This window comes from Scatophagus argus, chromosome 10 (assembly GCF_020382885.2).
Source record: "Scatophagus argus isolate fScaArg1 chromosome 10, fScaArg1.pri, whole genome shotgun sequence".
Classification (NCBI taxonomy): domain Eukaryota; kingdom Metazoa; phylum Chordata; class Actinopteri; family Scatophagidae; genus Scatophagus; species Scatophagus argus.
Genome location: NC_058502.1, coordinates 23,805,386 through 23,828,734, shown reverse-complemented (window position 1 = coordinate 23,828,734; position 23,349 = coordinate 23,805,386). Strand labels below are relative to the sequence as shown.

At 41.2% G+C, this 23,349-nt stretch overlaps 1 protein-coding gene across 5 annotated transcripts in view; it reads left to right on the top strand.

Annotated features, from left to right (window-relative positions):
- Positions 1-23,349, top strand: part of ltbp1 (latent transforming growth factor beta binding protein 1) — a 191,333-nt gene that overhangs the window by 53,189 nt on the left and 114,795 nt on the right. For all 5 annotated transcript variants that reach the window (XM_046401529.1, XM_046401527.1, XM_046401528.1 and 2 more), the window contains 3 exons: positions 13,603-13,770; positions 20,552-20,749; positions 22,764-23,062. In XM_046401529.1, coding sequence (XP_046257485.1) covers positions 13,603-13,770; positions 20,552-20,749; positions 22,764-23,062 — 665 coding nt within the window. The remainder of the gene's footprint in view (positions 1-13,602; positions 13,771-20,551; positions 20,750-22,763; positions 23,063-23,349) is intronic.

Below are 23,349 nucleotides of genomic sequence, written 5' to 3'. Positions count from 1 at the left end.
CCAATTGAAAGCTCAGTAGTTCAATACTTGGCCCCGGGGTATATATATATTGGAAGTCTCCTTGGCCAAGACACTGAACCCCAAATTGCTCCCTGCCCCATTAGTGTGTGAATGTCTCCCGACTAGAAGTGCAAGGTGTTCTCGAGGGTATGAATGTGTGTGTGACTGGATGAATGCTGACCCATGTTGTAAAGTGCTTTGATTGTAAAGTGCTTTGAGTGGTCAGTCAATCTAGAAGAGTGCTATTTAAGTGCAAAACATTTAACATTTAAAAGAATAACATGAGTCTGTTTCTTCCTGACTGTATTTCATTTGTGATAAAATGTAATGCGTTGTGATGCACAGAGTTTAACAGCTGAAACTCTGATGAGGAAAGAGAACTCTAGAGACGATGTATTATGATGAAGCATTTAATGACACTCGGCCGAAGAGAAACAGCGTATAGAACTGATGTGCATTGCCACTGTTACGACTGGTACTCCACAAAAGCAGGACTCAAAAGCACAACTCCAAGAAACAGTTTGAGTTTCAAACAAACACTGTTTACTTGCAAAAGGGCTTCAGTACACAATAGTCAGTCCCCACGGCAAACAAATCCAAAAGGGTGAGGCAGAAGTGACAAACAGATAATTAAAAACAAATAAGCAAAACATAAACAAGTAATCCACAAAACCAGGAAAACAGATCAGGATGAGTAAGAAGACTGCTGGAACATTTAACACTGAGGTACAAAGACGAACTGATACAGGGAGGAGGAGAAACACACACTAAATGCACAAGAGAGGGGAATGATAATGAGACACGGGTGAATCTAAAGAGGGTGGGGCAGACAATCAGAACTGTAGGGAAAAAACACAGGTAAGAGAGGTTAAGTTTTTCAAAATAAACAGGAAGCATGAAACATGAATGAAAGAAAAACATAAAGACATGACCTTAGGAATGACAAGATGTATCAGCCACACCAGTTCTGAAGTCTACTCTCCCAGTCTAGGTACATATATACAAAACTTAACATAACACATTCATAGCAGCTGTCATAAATTGCTCACACAGCATTCATGACTGCTTTGTAAGCACCAGTGGATTACATTAAATTCACCAGGGAGAATCCTAAGGGAAATAAATTACAATTTCTGGACTGTATGGTGCTCAATGAGGATGATGGAACTTGAACATTGAGGTCTAAGGGAAACCCACACAGGCCAGTATGTATTTTTTGGCACAGAATTTTTTTTTCTATAAAGCTGCATTCCCAGAGCTTGTGGCTTGCCGTTTCACCCAAGGCTCCAAAAAGGCACCTGTGCTGCCAGATCCACCTGCTTTGAAACCGAAGCTGAAGCCCTTTAACAGAGTCACAGCAGTCTAACACATCAAAAAAATAAACAACAAACAAACAACGATGGTGCACATGCAGGCAAAAGGTTAAAGGTAAAAAGTGGGTGGCTGCAACAGTTTTTTTTAGCATCCATTTTCTTTCTTTACAGTGTTTTATTTGTTATTTATCTGTGTTTGCACATAGTATTTTACTTTATTACCTCATTTGCAGTGATATTTTTTCTGGGTTTGCACATTGTATTTTTTCATTTGTTACCTCATTTGCAGCGTTATTTATCTGTTTGCACACAGTCTTTTGCTGTGCACCTTATTTGCAGTGTTACTGGAACTTTAACAGTGTCACTGCACTGCACAAGAATGTTTGTAATAAACAGAAAAGACTTTAAAACAAGAAGTGTTCAGACATTATTGCTTGAGTAAATGACATGGTCTCACAGGACTTCTTATGGCTCAATTAAAGTAGTTGGAATATAGTTTAATACATTGCTACTGAACTACAATATTTATTATCATTTTCTTTGTAAAATGTAGGCCTGGTGTTTGTCGCTGTATGAGCAAGTAACAGGTGACGAGATTTTCCTGTGCTTGACATATCAATAACATGTTAAGGACAAATAGAAATAAGCAGAGGAAGATTAACAGCCATTCATTTTATTTTCAGAAAAACACAGAAATTGATAATACATGAATAAGAAACAATGTACAGTCTGTTTTTTTCCAATTCACTCACTATTTCTCCATTACTATCTGGTATCGCAGGGCCTTATTGTTTCATGACAATACTGGGAGACATATTAGTTAAAGCAAAGCACACAATCACAATCTTGTTAGTGAAGGAAAATTCCTCACTCTCAAGTGGAACCAGTAGACTCACTGGTATGGTGTGCTGAAGTATGTTATACTTGTTGCGTACCAAACCTATAACTCTTTCCACATGGACCCTTAGGTGAGCTATCTGCTGTGTCTTCTTTATAGATTTTGGGTCCATTTGAGCATGTTCTCTTGTGAAGCCTGGGGTTTTCACCTTGGCACACATTAGTCCAATAGTCGTCCATTAGTCATCCCCAATGTTAAATCCACAGTCTGCCAAAACCAGATCTCCAGGTAACAGTTTATTGAGGATGCCACACTGCTGGGTAAGGTTCTTGTCGCTTACACGTCCTCCCCACCCTTTAGAAATGAACGAAATTGACCCCTGTGGGGATTGCTTTGAAAGTGATGGTCCTTGGCTTTGCTTCCACGTTAGAAATGAGAAAAATCTCACCATATAGTTTTTTTTTGTTTTACTGAAGCAATCATGTGAACAATTGTGACAGATAATGACATAGCACATTTGCACCATGTTTTTACAAATGTTAAAACAAAACAATAGAACATGAGCAGTGTCGCGCATGCGGTTGGCATAAACATACTTTTCAGTTGCCCTCAAAACCCACAAAGTATTACAATTTTCCCACTCCGCTATGTCACACTTTCAAGTCCTATAGTGCAGCTTTGAGATTCCTCCCCAGACGGTTTAACCCCCATTTGCACCATGCCTCATGTGAACCTGATGACTTACATGATGGAGTGGGACAACAACTGATTAGATACAGCCTATACTTTCCTATCCTATCCTATGCTCATGTCACAATCCACCTGTTGACTATTTGCACTGTTTACTTCACTTAATTGCACTACTTCCACTCTGTACTACCTCACTCTTGTACTACCTCCAGAACCAGAACCAAAACATATTTATTTTACTTTATCTTATTTTGTTTTACCTTATTCTATTTTATCTTATTTTATTTTATTCTATTATTATATGTTACTCATTCTTACATTTTATGTATGCACCAATCACTAAGACAAATTCCTAGTAATGTGAAACCTCTTCACTTACAATAAAGACAATTCTGATTCCGATTCTGACTTTTCAATAAAAAGATTCTAAATTGACATGCTTTGATATCATTCTTATATATCGCATATACCACATATCATTTATCAGTTTAAGCTCAATAAATTCAGATAATACCAACAGTTAATTAATAAAAAACATGCCAGTCACGAAGTTTTTCTAATGGAAACCCTAAATTAAAGATTATGAACGTAAGGCTCAGACGGCATTACCAAAGTGTTGGCTTGTGCCTAGGCCGTTCAGAAACTGAATACCAAACACTACTACTGAAACAATGTGCAAATACAACAGTCAAACATAACATAAACATCCAGAACAGTCTTTGAGCATACAAATCAATTAAATTGAATCACAGCCCGAACAACAAAAACAAAGCATCTTATTAAAAAGTGCAAATAGGCCCACAACAGTCAACCAGTGTTGAATTAACATAAACATCCATATTATAACAATTATTGCAAATCATTGGCCTAAATTAAAACACAGTCCGGTCCTTTTTTTTTAACTAAAGCCAAACAAAAATACCTGAAACAATTACATAAAAAGAAAAGAAACAAAGACACACACGCACAGTTCAAATGTGTGATCTAGTCTAGATTTTTCACCAGAAAAACCAGCATTGCTAATGTAAGGGATTGTTACAGCTCTTCCCCCCTCCCCCTACTAAGCAGGTCAGACCACAACCTGATCCACCCTCCTCCTGCTATGTGCCTCTTGTAAAGCGTTGAGGTGACAGACTGGCAGGCACTCTGTGAGCCAGACAGCCAGGACATTGATGGGCTCACTGAGTGCATCACTGCCTACATAAACTTCTGTGTGGACACCATTGTCCCAACCACAACTGTAAACTATTACCTCAACAACAAGCCGTGGCTAACCAAGGACATCAAAGCCATCCACAACGATAAGAAGTGGGCTTTCACAGCAGGCAATAGGGAGGAGGTGAGAGCTATTCAGCGAACCCTGAGATTAAAGATCAGGGAGGCAAAGGAGAGGTACCAGAGGAAGCTGGAGTGGAAACTCCAGCAGAACAACATGAGAGAGGAGTGGCATGAGGACCATCACAGGTTACGGGCCAAACAGCGGAGGAGTTGGTGGCAGTGTGGAACGGGCGAATGAGCTGAATCAGTTCTTTAATAGATTCAACACAGGGACCGCAATTCACACTTACTCCTCAGCAGTACGGTTGCAGCAACTAGCCGCTCCAGCCTCTCTCCCTCCCCCCACATTCCATCTGGATGGCCTCGCTCACATCTTGTCCCCAGAAGCCTGGGTGGACCACTCTCACCTGGGTATCACGTGCACTCCTCCCCCATCCACCACCTCAACAATGACCTTCACAGCTGATCAGGTGAGAAGACAGCTGCAGAGACTCCATGCAGGCAAAGCTGCAGGACCAGATGGTGTGAGCCCCAGGGTCCTGAAAGCCTGTGCCCCCCAGCTAAGCGGAATACTTCATCATGCCTTCAACCTGAGTCTGAGTCTTCAGAGGGTCCCCGTGGTGTAGAAGACATCATGCCTCGTTCCTGTCCCAAAGACACCGCGTCCCAGCGACCCCAAGGACTACAGGCCTGTGGCTCTGACGTCACACATCATGAAGACCCTGGAAAGACTTATCCTGGAACAGCTCCGGCCCATGGTCCAACCACTTCAGGATCCCCTTCAGTTCGCCTACCAGCCCCGCCTTGGAGTGGACGATGCCATCATCTACCTGCTGAACAGGGTCTACACCCACCTGGACAAGCCGGCAACCACTGTGAGAATCATGTTCTTTGATTTCTCGAGTGCGTTTGACACCATCAGGCCGGCTCTGTTGGTGGAGAAACTGACAGGCAATGCAGGTGGATGCCCCACTGGTGTCCTGGATCGCAGACTATCTGACGGGCAGACCGCAGTATGTACACCTGAAGTGCTGCTTGTCAGACGAAGTGATCAGCAACACCGGGCTCCACAGGGGACTGTCCTCTCTCCCTTCCTCTTCACTATCTACACCACAGACTTTAAGCACTGCACAGAGACCTGCCATCTTCAGAAATTTTCTGATAACTCTGCAGTGGTTGGGTGTATTACTGGGGGGATGAGAGAGAGTACAGGACGGTAGTGGACAACTTTGTCACATGGAGCGGGAAAAAACACCTACAGCTCAACGTGACAAAGACCAAGGAACTGGTGATGGACCTGAGAAGGACTAAGCCTCCAGTGACCCCTATCAACATCAAAGGGGCCACTTTGGAGGTGGTGGAGAAGTACAAATACTTGGGGGTGTACTTGGACCACAAACTGGACTGGTGCAAGAACGTGGACACTGTCTACAGAAAGGGCCGCTAATGACCGCTAAACAATTAACATTAGCCCCTTTTCATAATGTAATTACAGTCGTACGCTACAGAGGGAACATTAGCCACATACCTTTGTTTTTGGACCGTTTCTCCTCTTCTTCTTTCCTTTTCTTTCTGAAATAAGCACCCGATAGCACCCCAAGATAAGTAAAACAAAATCTCAACTGTTTAGTTTCACTTTTTGCTACCACCTCAATATGATTTTAACATTTCACAAGTTATAAGAAAATTACAGTAATGAAAATTATAATGAACTGCTGTAACATTCATGTATTCTTTTTTTTTATGTGATGTTGAGAATCACTATCCTATCAGTTCGATTTCGGCCCGTAGGGAGAACCACCCCGCCGATAGTCGGTACACAGAGGAATGACAGGCAGATGTCAACAATACACATTGGGTTGGTCATAGAGCCGGCTACAGTTCAACTTGAAGATCTGGATGGAGAGATACCTGCAGAAAGATACAGAGAGAGAGAGAGAGAAAGGGAGGGAGAGACACAAGACTACAAGGAGCACTGGACACACAGTTAGTGACATAAAATTCAATTCAATTCAATTCAGTTTATTTATATAGCGCCAATTCACAACAAAAGTTATCTCATGACACTTTCCAATTAGAGCAGGTCTAGACCAAACTCTTTAATTAAATTGTGAAATAGAGAGAGCCCAACATTCCCCCTTGAGCAAGCACTTGGCGACAGTGGCGAGGAAAAACTGCCTTTTAGAAGGCAGAAACCTCGGAGCAGACCCCGGCTCAAGATGGGCGGCCATCTGCCTTGACCGGTTGGGTTGAGAGAGAGAGAGAGAGAGAGAGAGAGAGAGAGCAAGGGAGAGAGGCAGAGGGGGGTGGGGTGTGAGAGAAGGAGCACACAAGCAGAGATGCATAGCAGCAGTAATAATACCAGAAGTATCGAAATGTAGATAATGATAATGACAATGAAGTATACAGAAGGTATTATTGTGATTTTGATAACAATGGTAGTAACAATAATGGTAGTAGCTGTACTGAGTCTTAACAGATTTAAATCAGATTAGGACTAAACAGTAGTAATTGCAGTAGGTTTTGAGCAGGACGACAGCAGGACCGCAGCAGGAGGTCCAGTCATGATCGCTAGGAATCTGCGGGATAAGAAAGCACAGGGACTCCAGGGAAGAAGTTGAGTTAGTAATATGCATTAATGGGACATGAATGTGTGCAGAAGGAGAGGGAGAGGAAGAAAGAGCTCAGTGCGTCATGGGAGGGCCCCCGGCAGTCTAAGCCTATAGCAGCATAACTAGGGGCTGGCCTAGGCCAGCCCTAACTATAAGCTTTATCAAAGAGGAAAGTTTTTAGTCTACTCTTAAATATAGAGAGGGTGTCCGCCTCCCGGACCGAAACCGGAAGATGGTTCCATAGTAGAGGAGCTTGATAACTAAAGGCTCTGGTTCCCAATCTACTTTTGAGGACTCTAGGAACCACAAGTAGCCCTGCATTTTGGGAACGCAAAGTTCTGGTGGGATAATAGGGTACTATTAACTCTTTAAGATAGGATGGTGCCTGACCGTTCAGGGCTTTATAAGCAAGGAGGAGAATTTTAAAATCTATCCTGAATTTTACAGGTAGCCAATGTAGAGAAGCCAGAACAGGAGAAATATGGTCTCTCATGCTGGTTCTTGTCAGTAGTCGTGCTGCAGCGTTCTGGATTAGCTGGAGAGTCTTCATGGATTTACTGGGGCAGCCTGATAGAAGGGAGTTACAGTAATCCAGTCTAGATGTAATGAATGCATAGACTAATTTTTCTGCATCTTTCTGACTCAGGATGTGCCTAATCTTTGCGATATTTCGGAGGTGAAAGAATGCAGTCTTTGAAATATTTGCTATGTGCGAGTTAAAGGACATGTCCTGGTCAAAGATAACTCCTAGATTTCTTACAGTGGAGCTTGAGGCCACGGCTAAGCCATCTATCAATGCAATATCACTGCATAATTTATTTCTAAGGTGTTCGGGGCCCAGAACAATAACTTCGGTTTTGTCTGAATTTAGAAGTAGGAAGTTGCTGGTCATCCAGGTTTTTATGTCTTTAAGACATGCCTGAAGCTTGACTAGCTGATTTGTTTCATCTGGTTTCATTGATAAGTACAATTGTGTGTCATCCGCATAACAATGAAAATGTATGGAGTGTTTCCTAATAATATCACCAATGGGGAGCATATACAGGCTGAATAATATTGGCCCAAGGACAGAACCTTGGGGAACTCCATGACTAACTTTTGAGAGTGTGGATGATGTATCATTAACATGAACAAATTGAAATCGCTCTGATAAATAAGACTGAAACCAGCTTAATGCAGTTCCTTTGATGCCAATTAGGTGTTCCAATCTGTGCAGTAATATAGAGTGGTCAATGGTGTCAAATGCAGCACTAAGGTCTAACAGTACAAGGACAGAGATAAATCCCTTGTCTGATGCCAGGAGGAGGTCATTTGTGACTTTGACCAATGCTGTTTCTGTGCTATGATGAGCTCTAAAGCCAGATTGAAAAGTTTCAAATAAGTTATTATTTTGAAGAAAGTCATATAACTGATTGGCGACTGTTCTTTCAAGGATCTTGGAAAGAAATGGAGGGTTAGATATTGGTCTATAGTTGCTTAAAACCTCTGGATCAAGTGTGTGTTTTTAAGGAGAGGTTTGACTACAGCTATTTTAAAGGACTGGGGTACATAGCCTGTTATCAGGGACAGATTGATCATGTCTAATAGACAGGTGCTAAGTAAGGGTAAAGCTTCTTTGAGAAGTTTGGTAGGGATGGGGTCTAAGAGGCATGTTGTTGGCTTGGATGAATATATGAGTGAGTATAGCTGATGGGGATCGATGGGTGAAAAGCAGTCAAGATGAATATCTGTTTCTACTGTTGGTTCTAAGACACTAATGTTTGCTGTTACATCAGGATCAGCTGAGGTCAGTAGGTGCTGAATTTTGTCTCTAATGTTTAAGATCTTGTCGTTAAAAAAGGTTATAAAGTCATTGCTGCTAAGGGTCACAGGGATACAAGACTCGATAGCACTGTGGCTCTCTGTCAGCCTGGCTACAGTGCTGAAGAGAAACCTGGGATTATGCTTGTTATCCTCAATTAATTTTGAGTAATAGGCTGCTCTGGCAGTCCGTAGGGCCTTCCTATATAATCTAAGACTGTCTTGCCAGATTGAGTGAGATTCAATAAGTTTGGAGGAACGCCATTTCCTCTCAAGTTTTTGCACATTTTGCTTTAATTTGCGAACCTCATTATTATACCAGGGTGCAAGTTTCTTTTGCTTTATGAGTTTCTTTTTTAGCGGAGCAACAGAGTCTAAAGTTGTCCTTAGTAAACTTGCAGCACTGTTCACGAAATGGTCGATTTCAGAGGGATTATTGTCTTGTTCACTCATATGGGGACATGATACTGAAGGTAATGACAATAGAACTGTTTCTTTAAATTTAGCCACAGCACTATCAGACAGGTATCTAGTGTAGGAGTTTTTTCTTGGTGGTATGAAGTCAAATAGTATAAATTCAAAAGTTATTAAACAATGGTCAGACAGAAGAGGATTTTGTTCAGAGACAGTTAAATGTTCTACATCTATACCATATGTCAAAACAAGGTCAAGAGTGTGATTGAAGCAATGAGTGGGTTCATGTACACACTGACAGAAGCCAATTGAATCTAAGAGAGAGATAAATGCTGCGCGAAGGCTATCATTACTATCGTCCACGTGGATGTTGAAATCACCCATAATAATAACTTTATTAGTTTTAAGGAACAGACTCGATAGGAACTCTGGAAATTCCAGTAAAAATTCAGAGTATGGGCCAGGAGCGCGGTACACTACAACAATAAAAATTGGTTGTATTGTTTTCCAGGTAGGGTGTGAGAGAGTAAGAATAAGGCTTTCGAATGAATGGTAGTTCATATAATATAATAATGAACTGCATGTTAATCTGACGAGGGGAGAGGATAGAAGAGGAGAAGGAGGAGGGGAAACTGCTTGGTGGATCATGTTTGTGTCCCCCGGCAGCGTAGGCCTATAGCAGCTTAGCTATGATAGAGATTTAAAGATTAACAGTTAGTCAGACCTATTCTACCTGTGGCTATATATCATGAGGTGAGTGAAACTATGCCTACCAGCCCTACACACTTTATTTACTGCTAACTATATGCTTTACTAAACAGAAAGGTTTTAAGTTTAGTCTTAAAAGTGGAGGTGGTGTCTGCCTGTTGAACCCAGATTGGCAACTGGTTCCACAGCAGGGGTGCCTGATAGCTAAAGGCTCGTCCTCCCGTTCTACTTTTATGAATTCTGGGAACTGTAAGTAAACCTGCACTCTGTGATCTGAGTGATCTATTGGGAGTATATGGGACTATTAGATCCTGCAGGTATGATGGGGCTAGTCCATTTAGGGCCTTATATGTAAGTAGGAGAATTTTAAAGTCTATTCTGAATTTTACCGGAAGCCAGTGAAGAGAAGCTAAGATGGGGGAGATATGATCCCTTTTACTGATTCCTGTTAAAACTCTAGCTGCTGCATTCTGGATCAGCTGCAGGTTATTAATAGAGTAATTTGGACATCCTGACAATAGTGAGTTGTCGTAGTCCAGCCTAGAAGTAACGAAAGCATGGACAAGTTTTTCAGCATCACTCTGAGAGAGGACACTCCTAATCTTAGCAATATTGCGGAGGTGATAGAAGGCGGTCTTAGAGGTCTGTTTAATGTGATGAATAAATGACATGTCCTGATCAAAGATAACGCCGAGGTTCCTCGCAGTCGTACTGGAGGCCAAAGTAATGCCGTCCAGAGAGAGAATATTATCAGCTATTCTATTTCTAAGGTGTTTGGGGCCTAGAACAATGATCTCAGTTTTGTCTGAGTTTAGTAATAAAAAATTGGAGGTCATCCAGTCCTTTATGTCCTTAAGACATGCCTGGAGTCTGGCTAACGGCTCTGTTTCTTCAGGCTTTAAGGATAAGTACAGCTGAGTGTCATCAGCATAACAATGAAAGTTTATGCCATGTTTCTGAATAATATTTCCTAGAGGGAGCATGTATAAGGTGAACAGGATCGGCCCAAGCACTGAACCTTGTGGAACACCGAGACTAACCCTTATATATGAAGAGGAAACATTATTAACTTGAGCAAAGTGAAATCTATCTGTTAAATATGATTTGAACCAGCGTAGCACAGTCCCTGTGATCCTAGTCTCATGTTCTAATCTGTGTAATAAAATGCTGTGATCTACAGTGTCGAAAGCAGCACTGAGATCTAGCAAAACAAGTATGGAGACAAGCCTGCGGTCTGATGCCATGAGGAGGTCATTTGTGACTTTAACCAGTGCTGTTTCTGTGCTGTGATGGGCTCTGAAACCAGACTGAAACATCTCAAAGAGACTGTTCCTGTGTAGGTGATCAATCAACTGATTTGCAACCACTCTTTCAAGTATTTTAGATAAGAACGGGAGGTTGGATATCAGCCTATAGTTTGCTAAGATGTCTGGGTCAAGTGAAGGTTTTTTAAGTAAAGGTCTAATGACGGCGGTTTTAAACGCCTGTGGTACATAACCTGTTGTTAAGGATAAGTTGATCTGATCTAAGAAGGAAACGCCAATCAAGGGAAAGACGTCCTTGAGGAGCTTAGTTGGGATGGGGTCTAAGAGACAGTTGGGATGGGGTCTAAGAGACAAAGACTAAGCTGCTCAAAGAAGTTTTATGCTTCCTTAGTACCTCTCTATTAGATATCAATATATCAGTCAGTCCCTAATAACAGGTAATGTACCCGAGTCCTTTAAAGTAGCTGTAATCAAACCTCTCCTTAAAAAGCACACACTTAACCCAGAGGTTTTAAGCAACTATAGACAACCATAGAATATCTAACCTTACATTTCTCTCCAAGATCCTTGAGAGAACAGTTGACAGTCAGCTACGTGACTTTCTACATAGTAATAGTAATCGTAAATCTTGGTTTTCCCTCTGGTTCAATAAAATATCTATCTATCTATATGTAACCCGGGTGAAAAACCCACATATTAGTTTCCCCTATGCTATTCTGGGATCGTGAACCCATCTTGCGGCTGACATCATCACGTCACTACGGGCATGTGACTTAGCGCGGCCAATTGAGTGGGTGTAATACCCGGTAGTGACTAGCGACCGGTAAATGCGAGAGAGAGGCACACTCGTCGCGTATTGCTGCAGAAGCCGATCACTGAAGCCGTCGAGAGCATTGGTATGCTGAATATTGTTAAACTGCGAATCGGCCAGGTTTTGATGGCGAGCTAGGAAGCAGAGTTCCATGGGATAAGCCTGAAGATTCTCCCAGGGCTTGGCTGAACTGACCTTCCGGCACCTTGGGTCTGGTAGGAGTAATAGGCTTGGGCATTCTCCTCAGGACCCTCATACATGTTTTTGGGGTCATTGAACTGTGTTGCATTTCCGGGATACGGACGAATACATCCTTTGGACGGATTCGTGGGATATAAAGACAATTGGAAATTGTACATTTTTCTTGTGCGCACATTAATTGTTGTTGACTTGAATGTAATTGTATATATTTTTCCATTGTTTTTTCACAATATATGGTACCACTCACCCAAAAAACTGATTCCTTGTTCATGTCTTCTTTTATACTCTCCTCTCCTAGAGCCAAATCTAGACTTCTGATAGTGGCCCAATAGCTGAATAAGTAAATGACTGCTGCTTAGTAGTCAGCTGAACTATATAATATAATATATAGGTTACATATAGTTTATTTGAGGATTTTAAATCTGGCATTAGAGCTCATCATAGCATAAAAACAGCATTGATCGAAGGCACAAATGACCTTCTAATTGTGTCAGATGGGGGACTTATGTCTGTCCTTGTACTGTTAGACCTTAGTGCTGCATTTGACACCATTGACCATTCCATCTTATTACACAGATTGGAACACTTTACTGGCATTAAAGGAACTGCATTAAGATGGTTTCAGTCCTATTCATCAGATTGATCTCAATTTGTTCATGTTAATGATGCATCGTCCACACTCACAAAAGTTAGTCATGGAGTTCCCCAAGGTTTTGTGCCTTGGCCAATATTATTCACCCTTTATATGCTCCCCATCGGTGATATCCTGTGTCACACTGTGCTGCAAATTTTAACAATGTTATGTTTGTGTCATTTTCAACAACTCTTAAATCACGAAATTATTTGCTTGCAGGCTAGTTACTTTTTTTTAAACTGACATTTGGTTGTAATTTTACTACAATATATTAAGTCCCTCCTAATTGAACCGAATTTACAGCTTTTGGTGAATGGTTAGGTAGCCTGGGACGTCTTGTCCAATATTTTTTTTTTTTTTCCCCCAGTGGGTCTCAGGTTTATAAACATTGCTCTGCCAGCTTGACATTACTCCATGTGTTTGAACACTCTGGTGTGAACAGCTGACAGTTATACAGGAAAGCACCAACTACTGGAGACAGGGATGACAATAACAACCACAAAGTGAGTATTAAAAGATTAGGATAAAAAGATGAATCAAGCTGAAAGAATTGGTGGAAAAAGCTACATTCAAATAAAGAGAAATGTAATATGGATTTTATATAATGTTGAGATATTGTTGTACAATAAATAGAAAATAATATGTGCCAGTTTGACTGTAATGTTGCGTCTCATCTCTAAGTTTTTGTCTGTGCTGAGGGTGAAATTGGCATGCCTACTATTTGTCTGTTTTGGAAAGTTTGGTGTTCTCAATTGCCAATATCCACCTCTCAGAGAGTTATAATGGAGAATTGGAAGACGTCCCAGAATTTTGTGACGTCTTCTTTCTCTCTTAGATTTTTTATTTATTCCTACTTAAGTTTCAGAAGCGCCACTGGAGAGACAGCGGTAGTTGGATGTAAATGCAGGGAGGAGACACATCACAAGTTTTTTGGGGTTTTATTAACTGCAATTTACTTGGTGTATTTTTTTGTCATTTTTGACTGGAGCTTGAAAGTTATTCGACAACTAAAGTGCATCTCCATCCTCTTATTGACAGCGGACAGCAATACAGGCAGGATAAAGGTGATCTTCACACCAACCATCTGCAAATTAACCTGTATAGGAAGCAGATGTCACAACAGCTGTAAGGAGGGAAATACCACCACTATCATCAGTGAGAATGGCCATGCTACAGATACCCTGACAGCACCGAACTTCAGAGTGGGTAAGTTAACCATAGTTTTTTGTTGTTGTTTTTTTTTTGCTTTCTTTTTTTTTCATTGCTTCCTTTTTTTATTTGGTTTCAGAAAATACACTGCATGGATTTTAATGACATTGCATTCCAAATACCACCTTCCTCTCTTTTGGGAAAGCTTTCCAGAAGTTTCTTTGGGAAATTTTGCCCATTCATGCAGTAGAGCACAAGTGAGGTGAGGCAGTGATGTTTGACGAAAAGACCTGGCTTGTAGTCTCCATTCCATTTTATCCAAAAGGTATTCAGTGGGATTAAGGTGAGGGCTCTGTGTGGGCTTTTTGTACTCAGTTGGAATAGAAGGAATAGAAGCCCAGTCCCCAGACTGCTGCCACAAAGTTGGAAACATAGCATTGCCCGAAATCTCTTGGCACGCGCGCGCGTCTTTTATGTGGAAAGGCATAAAAAAAAAAAACAGTGACGGTATGGGCTGGCGTTCATTATGGAGGAAAGACACCATTGGTGGTGCTGGATGGAAACGTCAATGCCATTGTGTACAGGGACATCCTGGAGAACCATTGCCTCCCATATGCAAGACGGGTCTATGGGAACAACTTTCGTTTGCAAGACGATAACGCTAGAGCACATAGGGCAGCTGCAGTGAGAGAGTATCTTGATGCAGAGGAGGTGCAGCAGAGGCCATGGCCCACTTGCTCCCCTGATATGAACCCTATTGAGCATGCCTGGGATGCCTTAGGCCGAGCCATCACTGAGAGGGACAATATTCCTCAAACTCTACAGGAGTTGGCCCAGGCTCTGACCGAAGAGTGGGACGCCCTGCCCACTGACAACATTGACAGGCTTGTGGACAGTATGCCACGACGTCTGAAGTCAGGGGTGGCCATACTCGATATTAGTGACTGTATGACATTTGAAAGAGTAATTCATATGCATGAAATCTCCTCGAATATGTGTTTCCTGTTAAACTGACCAAGGCTGAAGAATTTAAACAAAGCCTTAATCCTATTGTTTCAATACCCCCAATTTTGTTTAAGCCTGACTACAGTTTGTAAGGGTTAATTGTGGTTTCATTTTCATTGTGATATGTTTGCAAGAGATTGATTAATAAAGTTTTGAGAAGATATACACTTTATCTGTCAAGAATAAATCACATTGTCACAATCATTTCATGGGAAGAGGTAAAAAATATTTTATTCCAACTTTATGAGCAACAGTGTATATATACACGTGTGTATATATTATATATATATATATATATATATATATATAATATATATATATATATATTTTATATATTATATATTGCCAAAAGTATTCATTCATCTATTCAAATAATTGAATTCAGGTGTTCCAATCACTCTGGACAGAGTCTACTGATGCTGAAGAAGAAGAATTGGCAGTATATATATTTTTACATACACACACTGAATTTGTCTTCTGCATTTAACCCATCCTTAGTTGAACACACGTGCAACACCATGCAAATTACATGCAGTGAAATACACACAGGAACAGTGCTGCATCAAGCGCCCGAGGAGTAATTTGGGGGTTAAGCGCCTTGCTCAAGGGCACAACAGCCAGCTAATGGAGTGGGGGAGCATTTTTCGCATTAATCACTCCACCACACTCAAATTTTTCCTGACCATCCAGTGGGGGAATTCCAGTTTGTGGGTCAAGGCCCCCAGTACTGAGATTACCACTGGCACCACTGTTGCTTTTACTCTCCACATCTTTTCAAGCTCTTCTTTCAGGCCTTGTTTTTGTTTTCTTCAAACTTCTTGTATTCTTTCTTCTTGATATTGCTGTCGCTTAGGATCACTACATGTATCACCACTGCCCTCTTGTTGTTTGTTGACCACCACAGTGTCTGACTGGTTCACCATTACCATTTGGTTAGTCTGAATCTGGAAGTCCCACTGGATCTTGGCTTGGGTCAGGGGTCGGCAACGTGCGGCTCTTCAGCGCCTCCCTAGTGGCTCTCTGGAGCTTTTTCAAAAATGTATGAAAATGGAAAGAAATAGGGGGGAATATATATTTTGTTTTAATATGGTTTCTGTAGGAGGACAAACATGACACAAACATTCTTAACGTTTTCCAGTGCTGTAAAAATGTTTATAATAAATATTAAATTTCAACATTTCTGTCAACGATGATGTGCGTCATAGCCTGCGACACAAGTTTCAGCGTGGCGCGGTGCAACGCAGGTGGCTGTTGTAAACAAACCGGCGGGTGTGTCATGGGCCATGGATCCCAAAGGAAAAAAGCGAAAGATAATGAGAACAGAGGATTCAAGGAAGAATGGACCGCAAAGATAGATTTAAGAAGTGGATTGCATCTCCAAACTCCACTTCTGCTGCTAGTTTTGTTGCAACCCGGGAGATAATAACGCGTGGAAAACCATTCATAGATGGTGAGTACATGAAGGATTCATTCATCAAATTGGTCATTTTGGTAAGCTAATATAGCTAATATACACTTACAGCCTGTGTTCCCTTCATATAAGGCTTATATATGTCAGGCTGGGGCTCAGAGCAGGACTCAGATGCGGAGACTCGGGTAGCAAAAAACAATCTTTATTAAGAATGTCTGTGACAAATCCTCTAAGCAGAGTGTATAAACAAAGAGGCTATGAACATTACCTGACGTGAGATCCTCTCTAGAAGAGATCCCACGGCTATGAAACATACAAAGCAAATGAGAAAACGAAAGCAGGCTATAAGAATTAACGAACAGAAAGCGCTCCCTAAGGAGGAAAATATTTACTGACAAGAACGAAAAATCACTCCAAAGGAGGAAAAAGAACGAAATCTCACTATAAAGAACTACAACAAAAATCACTCATATAGAGGAAAAGCTATGTCAAAATAGTATCTAGAAACTAAGCTGCGCTATGAAAATGGTTTAACAAAACTCACTCAGACAGAGGATTCAACAAAGAGATTCAAAAACAAGATATCTATGACTGTGGCTCAAGGTACGCTGGCGTGATCACTAGAAGACGAAACACACTGGCACAAGACAAGGGAAACGCAGACTTTTTGAACACACGAGGGTAATGGGAAACAGGTGGAAACACTCAGGTAATCGGGAAGACAATCAGACTGGAGACACGAGGAAGGGCAAGTGACCTGAAACGAGAGGAGCGTTATACTTCAAAATAAAACAGGAAATGACGAGACAAAAAAACCCAAAACAAGACAATACCTCACCGCGGTGTGACAATATAAGGCTTTTAATTTTTTGCGGCTCTAGACAGATTTGTTTTTTTGGTCCAATATGGCTCTTTGAACATTTGGGGTTGCTGACCCCTGGTTTGGGTCAATCTCAACCACCTTAGGAGGTGTCTTCCATTTTGACTGTGGGACTTCCAGCTGATACTCAGTGCAGATGTTCCTGTATACTATGCCAGCTACTTGGTTTTGATGTTCCATATAGTCTGTTTGTGTCTGCGTCTTACAACCTGCTGTTATATGCTGAACTGTCTCAGGGGCATCTTTGCACAGTCTGCACCTGGGGTCCTGTCTGGTGTGGTAGACCCATCCTCGATTGATCTTGTACTGAGTTCCTGTTCTTATGCTACCATGATTAGTTCTTCTGTACTGTTCTTCAATCCACCTTTTTCACTGTTTTTTTTTTTCATTTCTAGGATTTCTTGATATCAGCCACTTCTGTCTGTCAGTGGTACACGCCATGCAAAAGCTTGTCCCTCTATGGTGGTTCATTGCCCTCCTCCTCATCTTAATTGCCAGGTTTCTGCTGCCTGAGATATTCACAGTTCATCTCTGGGGACCATCTTCCTCATGCACTCCTGGATCTTTGTTGTTTCATCCTGGACAGAGGTTCTGACTCTCCCTAGTCCTCCTTAGTGTACAGTCTCAGGGTGCTGGACTTGGGGTGAAACCCTCTATGCATCCTGAGGACCTTCCTTGTTTTGATGTCTTCCTTGTCATATGTTCTTCCAGCGGTGTTGAGTCGCAGCCCTGGGTGTATCTGTTCTCATTTTATTGTGCTGCCACTGGGAGGACACTTTGGATGCTTCAGTGGAGAACATCGTGTTTATTCACCTAGTTTCTGCTTCTTATGTTTATCTCTTCAGACAGGCAGCCAGAACTGTGAGTTTTAGTTTGGCTGACTCCAGTGCACCTGTGTATGTGTGTGTGCACTAAAAGGGCAAGGACCGTGTTGTTGTTCATAGGATTGTTCTTTATCATTATTATTATTATTTGAAGTAGCAAGGCCTTTCCCATGGCAAATCTGTCAGGATGGTAAAAAAAAAGAAAAAAATGTAAATGTAAAAGTAACATGTTGTATACTTTGCATTACCACACCTCTAAAGTTGACCAGAAGTATGTCAGATTTGGTCAATAAAGTGAATACCTTCAAGTACATTACATATACATTGCCCATTCTGCATCAAACTTCAGGCGTAGAATTAGAGTGCCAATCACCCTACCACACTCAAATTTTTCCTGCTCGTCCAGTGGGGGAATTGAACCAGCAACCTTCCGATCACAAGCCGCTTCTCCAACCTCTAGGCCACGGCTGCAACCAGGCTCTTCCTCACATGTGGACACACAGAGGGGCGTGTCACCGGGTACGGTGACATGCTGCTAAACCCTGGGCAGAATGTCCATCAGTTTCACGTGATTAAAGTCCCCCGCAACCACGTAAAACGCCTCCGGGTGCCTAGTCTGCAGCGAGCTAATAGTTTCATGTAGCAGGAACAGCATAAAGTATCTGGTCAGTTTTCAAAATAAAACATTCTGTGCAGACTAACAGTCATGAGCCAAAAGTCCATAGATTGTGGTACTGTCTAATTCTGATCCTGAAGAAGAGAGTGTTTTCTTTTTTCTTTCTTTCTTTTTTTTTTTGCATTCATCTGTTGTAAATTGAAGTGTTTTGTCAATATTCAACACTGATTGCATAATACATTTTCTGTGTGTTTTTATTCTTGTTGCCTGTTGGTAAATACCTAAAACTAGTATTTTTTGTTGGGCTTGAGCCCTGACTGACACACCAGCTTCTGGTCAAAACTATACAAGCTGGTGCAGCTAAAAAATTGCTAAAGATGAACAAGATAAACAAGATAGCCTGTAAAAGTTCCAGTGAAAGCTCAAATGATGGAAAAACAATAAAGACAATATGATGAAAATATGACATTTATGTTTATGTTTATGTCATGTATTAATTCAAGGAAGTTTACACTCTCGCCATTGTCTTCATAATGGATCAGATGGTTAAGTGGACATTTAAGTTACATACTCCTCACAAAATGAGTGTCGTAGCTGACGCAGAGAATGATGCAGAGTCAAAAAGGGCAGGCAGGCGAGGCAGAAGTCCAAACAATGGTCTTAATTTATTTAAGCAAAACTCAAAAAACACACTCTTACTGAGTCATGGGATCAACGATAAACTGTGGCAAAAATAACTCTTGGCATGGCAGGACAAGGCAAAAAAGGTTTCCTAGCATGAACACACAGGCACACAAAAGTAACACTCTGACACAGGTGACTGGCAACACAAGGACTAAATAGACAAGACAATGAGACACAGGTGACACACATTAGGAGGGAGAAAGCAATCACGAAAACCAAAAGCAAAGCTGCATGAAAACAGGGCACACAGGGGAAGAGACACTTTCAAAATAAAACAGGACATGACATAACCCTTGAACATAAAACATGGAAACACATGACAAGACAAACATGAAACATGGCACATGGACAAAAGACAAAGCATAACAAAAGCACCAGGAATGACACTCCTTTTCCCGTTGCCCTTTTTCTCATTTTGCTCTTAACAACATGCCAACTTTTCCTTCCACCTTAGTCATGTGTAGCAATTTTTTTGCAATATTTTCAAATTTAAACAAACGGTGGATGGAAACACATTTGCAAATGTCCATGTTACTAAAATATAATCCACACAAAATATAGTCCACACATTCCAACCAAAGGGATTGAGAATGCTCAGCGGCAGTAGTATAACATAAAGCATACTTTAAAATTCATATTATACTTTGGATGACTTGTATGTTTGCTTAGTGTTTAGAACTAATTACTAATTATAATTAACTAATTTCTGACAAAGCTTGTGAATGTAATTTGGGATGACTGACATGCCCGTTTTAGCTTCCCTCAGCCTTGTCGGTGAAGGTTCTCAGTCATCCAGGTCATAGTCTGTGTAATAAATTCTTAGGGCATCTGGATTTGTTAGGTTTCTTGAAGACATTTTGAAGCTTCAGAACTGAATAAGCTTCTTGGATGAGAGGCGAAACGTCTTCACGAAACCTAACAAGTCCAGATGTCCTAAGAATTTACGACACTTCCCTTAGCCTTATATTAGTATTGAATGCATCACATAGACACAAGGCACTCTACAGTTCACTTTTTTGCCCTATGTTTATGAGTTGTGAATGTTAGCTTTGAAATAAGATAAGATGAATTTTATTGATCCCACAGTGGGTAAATTCACTTGTCGTGGCAGCTCACAAGAACAGAAAAAGAGTGCAAAAACAGTTACAAAAAATATAGAGATAATAAATTAACAATTTACAAGTAAACACAGTACAGTATACAGCTGTATACAAGTCCTCATAAGGGAGGAAAAGAGGACTAGACTACACTAAATGCACTAAAGTACTTCAGTCTGTTGACTGATCTGTTGAAAAGTCACACAAATGTGAATCAAAATACACTCACAGGTGTGTTGATAATGACAAGTCCTTTTTTGGTTAGTGTTTGTTTATAGGGTCATTTGTTCATCACCATCATCTACTTTTTTCTCTTCTCAGTTGTGTGTCACCTACCATGTATGAATGGTGGCAAGTGCAGTGCCAGGGACAGGTGTCAGTGCCCTCCCAACTTTACTGGAAAGTTCTGCCAGATACCTGTTGATAATGGACATCAGCAGACGCCAGATGACTACAGCCAGACTCAGGTCCATGCTACACATACATTGCCTCTGAGCTACAGCATCGGCCAGAGTACTGGTGAGTGAAAGCAACAGTTGTGAAGCCAGTGCTACAATTAAACAAGTAGATGTGTTGTAGATTGGAAAAAAAGAGGGGAAATACTTGCCTGTTCCTTATCAGTGAATATCCTAATATGCACATGTTCACAATTCATGAATGTGAAAGCTTGCAGTCCTGCGGGGGGGGGGTGGTCAATTGCAATTACTGTAATCACATTACGTTTGGAAAAAATAAATCGAGCATGCTATTACATGTGTGCTTGTACAACAGTTACCTAACTTAAAAGCATTCTATGCTGGATTTGTTGGTTGCTGTTTGTAAAGTAAATAAGTCAGTAAGTAACTAAGTGGTAAGTGAAAATACAGAAAGATAATTGATTGTTGAATCTCATTTCCAGCTGGTAAAATGACCAGTAACAACCAGGAAATGACACTTAAGCATCTGCTATCTTTAACCAGAGTTGTTGATGCCCAGAAACATCCAGAACACAGCAAACAGCATACATACATACATATATACACATACATATATGTGTGTATATACATATATATATATATATATATGTGTGTGTGTGTGTGTACAAATATGTATACATATCTACATATATATATATATGTATATATATGTATACATATATTATGGCATGCCGTTCAGGAAATTAATATTTGAATATATGGAATGAAACTCTGAATATATGGAATGACACTTCGGACAGGAAGCAGCTCGAGTGATCGAGTCGATCCACCGCTGCTGCCTCCCAACACGGAGCACCTTAGATCGGTGTCAGAATCACATCAGGACGGCGGAGAATGAAACCTCCGACCTCCAGCTGCTTCATGTTCGCAGCTGTCCGCGGTGCTCGCAGTGATCAGCAGACGCAGGGCGCAGTGTAAGCGGGTATAAAGGTCCACTATCATCTCCTTAGTCTTCTTCACGTTGATGCAGAAGTTGTTTTCCCTGCACCAACCCACCAGGTGTTCCACCTCCTGCCTTTAATTCGGACTCGTCGCTGTTGACGATGCGGCCAACCACAGCTGTATCATCCGCAAACTTCACGATCAGGCAGCTTGGATGTTGCGCTGAGCGGTCGTGTGTGAGCAGGGTGAACAGGAGGGGGCTCAGCACACAGCCCAGGGGAGAGCCGGTGCTGAGGGTGATGGGGGAGGAGGAGATGTCATGGATCTTCTCGGTCTGCGTCCTGTCTGTTAGGAAGTCCAAGACCCAGTTGCAGAGGGTGGAGCTCAGTCTGAGAGTACTGAGCTTGTGGATCAGTGTCTGTGGAATGATTGTATTAAAGGCAGATGTGAAATCTGCGGACATAGGAGTCTTTATTCTCTAGGTGGGTGAGAGTTGTGTGGACCACAGAAAATATGACATCTTCTGTTCTTCCTGTAAGCGTATTGGTGTGGGTCCACAGTGACATCGATGCAGTCTTTGATGCAGGCCATGACCAGTCTCTCAAATATATTCCATATATTCAGAGTTTCATTCCATATATTCAAATATTAATTTATATATATATATATATATATATATATATATATATATATATATATATATATATATATATATATATATATATAAGAAAGGGGGACCTACTCAGTATTAGGCAGGAGGTCCTAATGTCATGGATGATCGGTGTATCTATCTTACACGCTGCAATACATAGTCAAAGGTCTAATGTCCTATGTCCTACAATGGAACTGCCTCTTGGCCAGTTACCAAAGGATGATTGAACAGGAAAAAGATATACTTTCCATGAATTTTTAAGAGGTTATTAGAAAGTTACAAACACACACTTTTTGTGGAAAAACAGTTGACAAAAAAAAAAAACAGTGTTACCGTCTGTCAGTGTATTAGTAATTGCCTCCCTCCAGTACATAATGTCAATATGCCATCAGGCCTGACAGAGCTCCTATTATAGTGAGCAAAAAAAAAAAAAGCCCTTAATGTCTGCTAATACCCACAATACACTATTTATAACAATGCACCGCAGTAATAGTTTTGCTGATGTTGTCTCATGTGCTTTCAGTTTTCAGCCCAAGCATTGTCAATATCCACATAAAACATCCTCCAGAGGCCTCTGTCAAAGTCCACCAGGTTTCTCAGCTGGATAATTACCACAACGGGCACCCCTTGCAAGGGTCTCAGTCAGGCTCCTCTTCTCCTACCAGCTACAGCTACCACCAGACAGAGAGCAGTCAGAAAATCCAGCACCACAGCTACAACGTAGTATATCCCAGGCAGCATGGCTACCAGGTCTCCCAGTACCAGCCTGTGACCTCCAAAAACATGCTGGGCCGCTGCTTCCAGGAGACCACAGGGAATCAGGTACACTATCTAAAGTGCCTACTGCAGTGTTTATCAAATCTTTTCATGTCAAGGGTCAGTCACCAGTCACCCATATAATAATTTGTGTGTGTGTGTATAATATATATTGTTTATATATTGTTTTAGCAATGCTATAATAATATAATGCTTCTATGGCCTAAAATAGCAAGGAACCTTAAACCTAAATGGAATGGAATCCTATTGCTAACACCTGCATTTGTCCCGCTAATTCATGTCAAAATGATTGCTATGAAAAAGGTCTGTTGCACAAGATTTGTATATAAGAC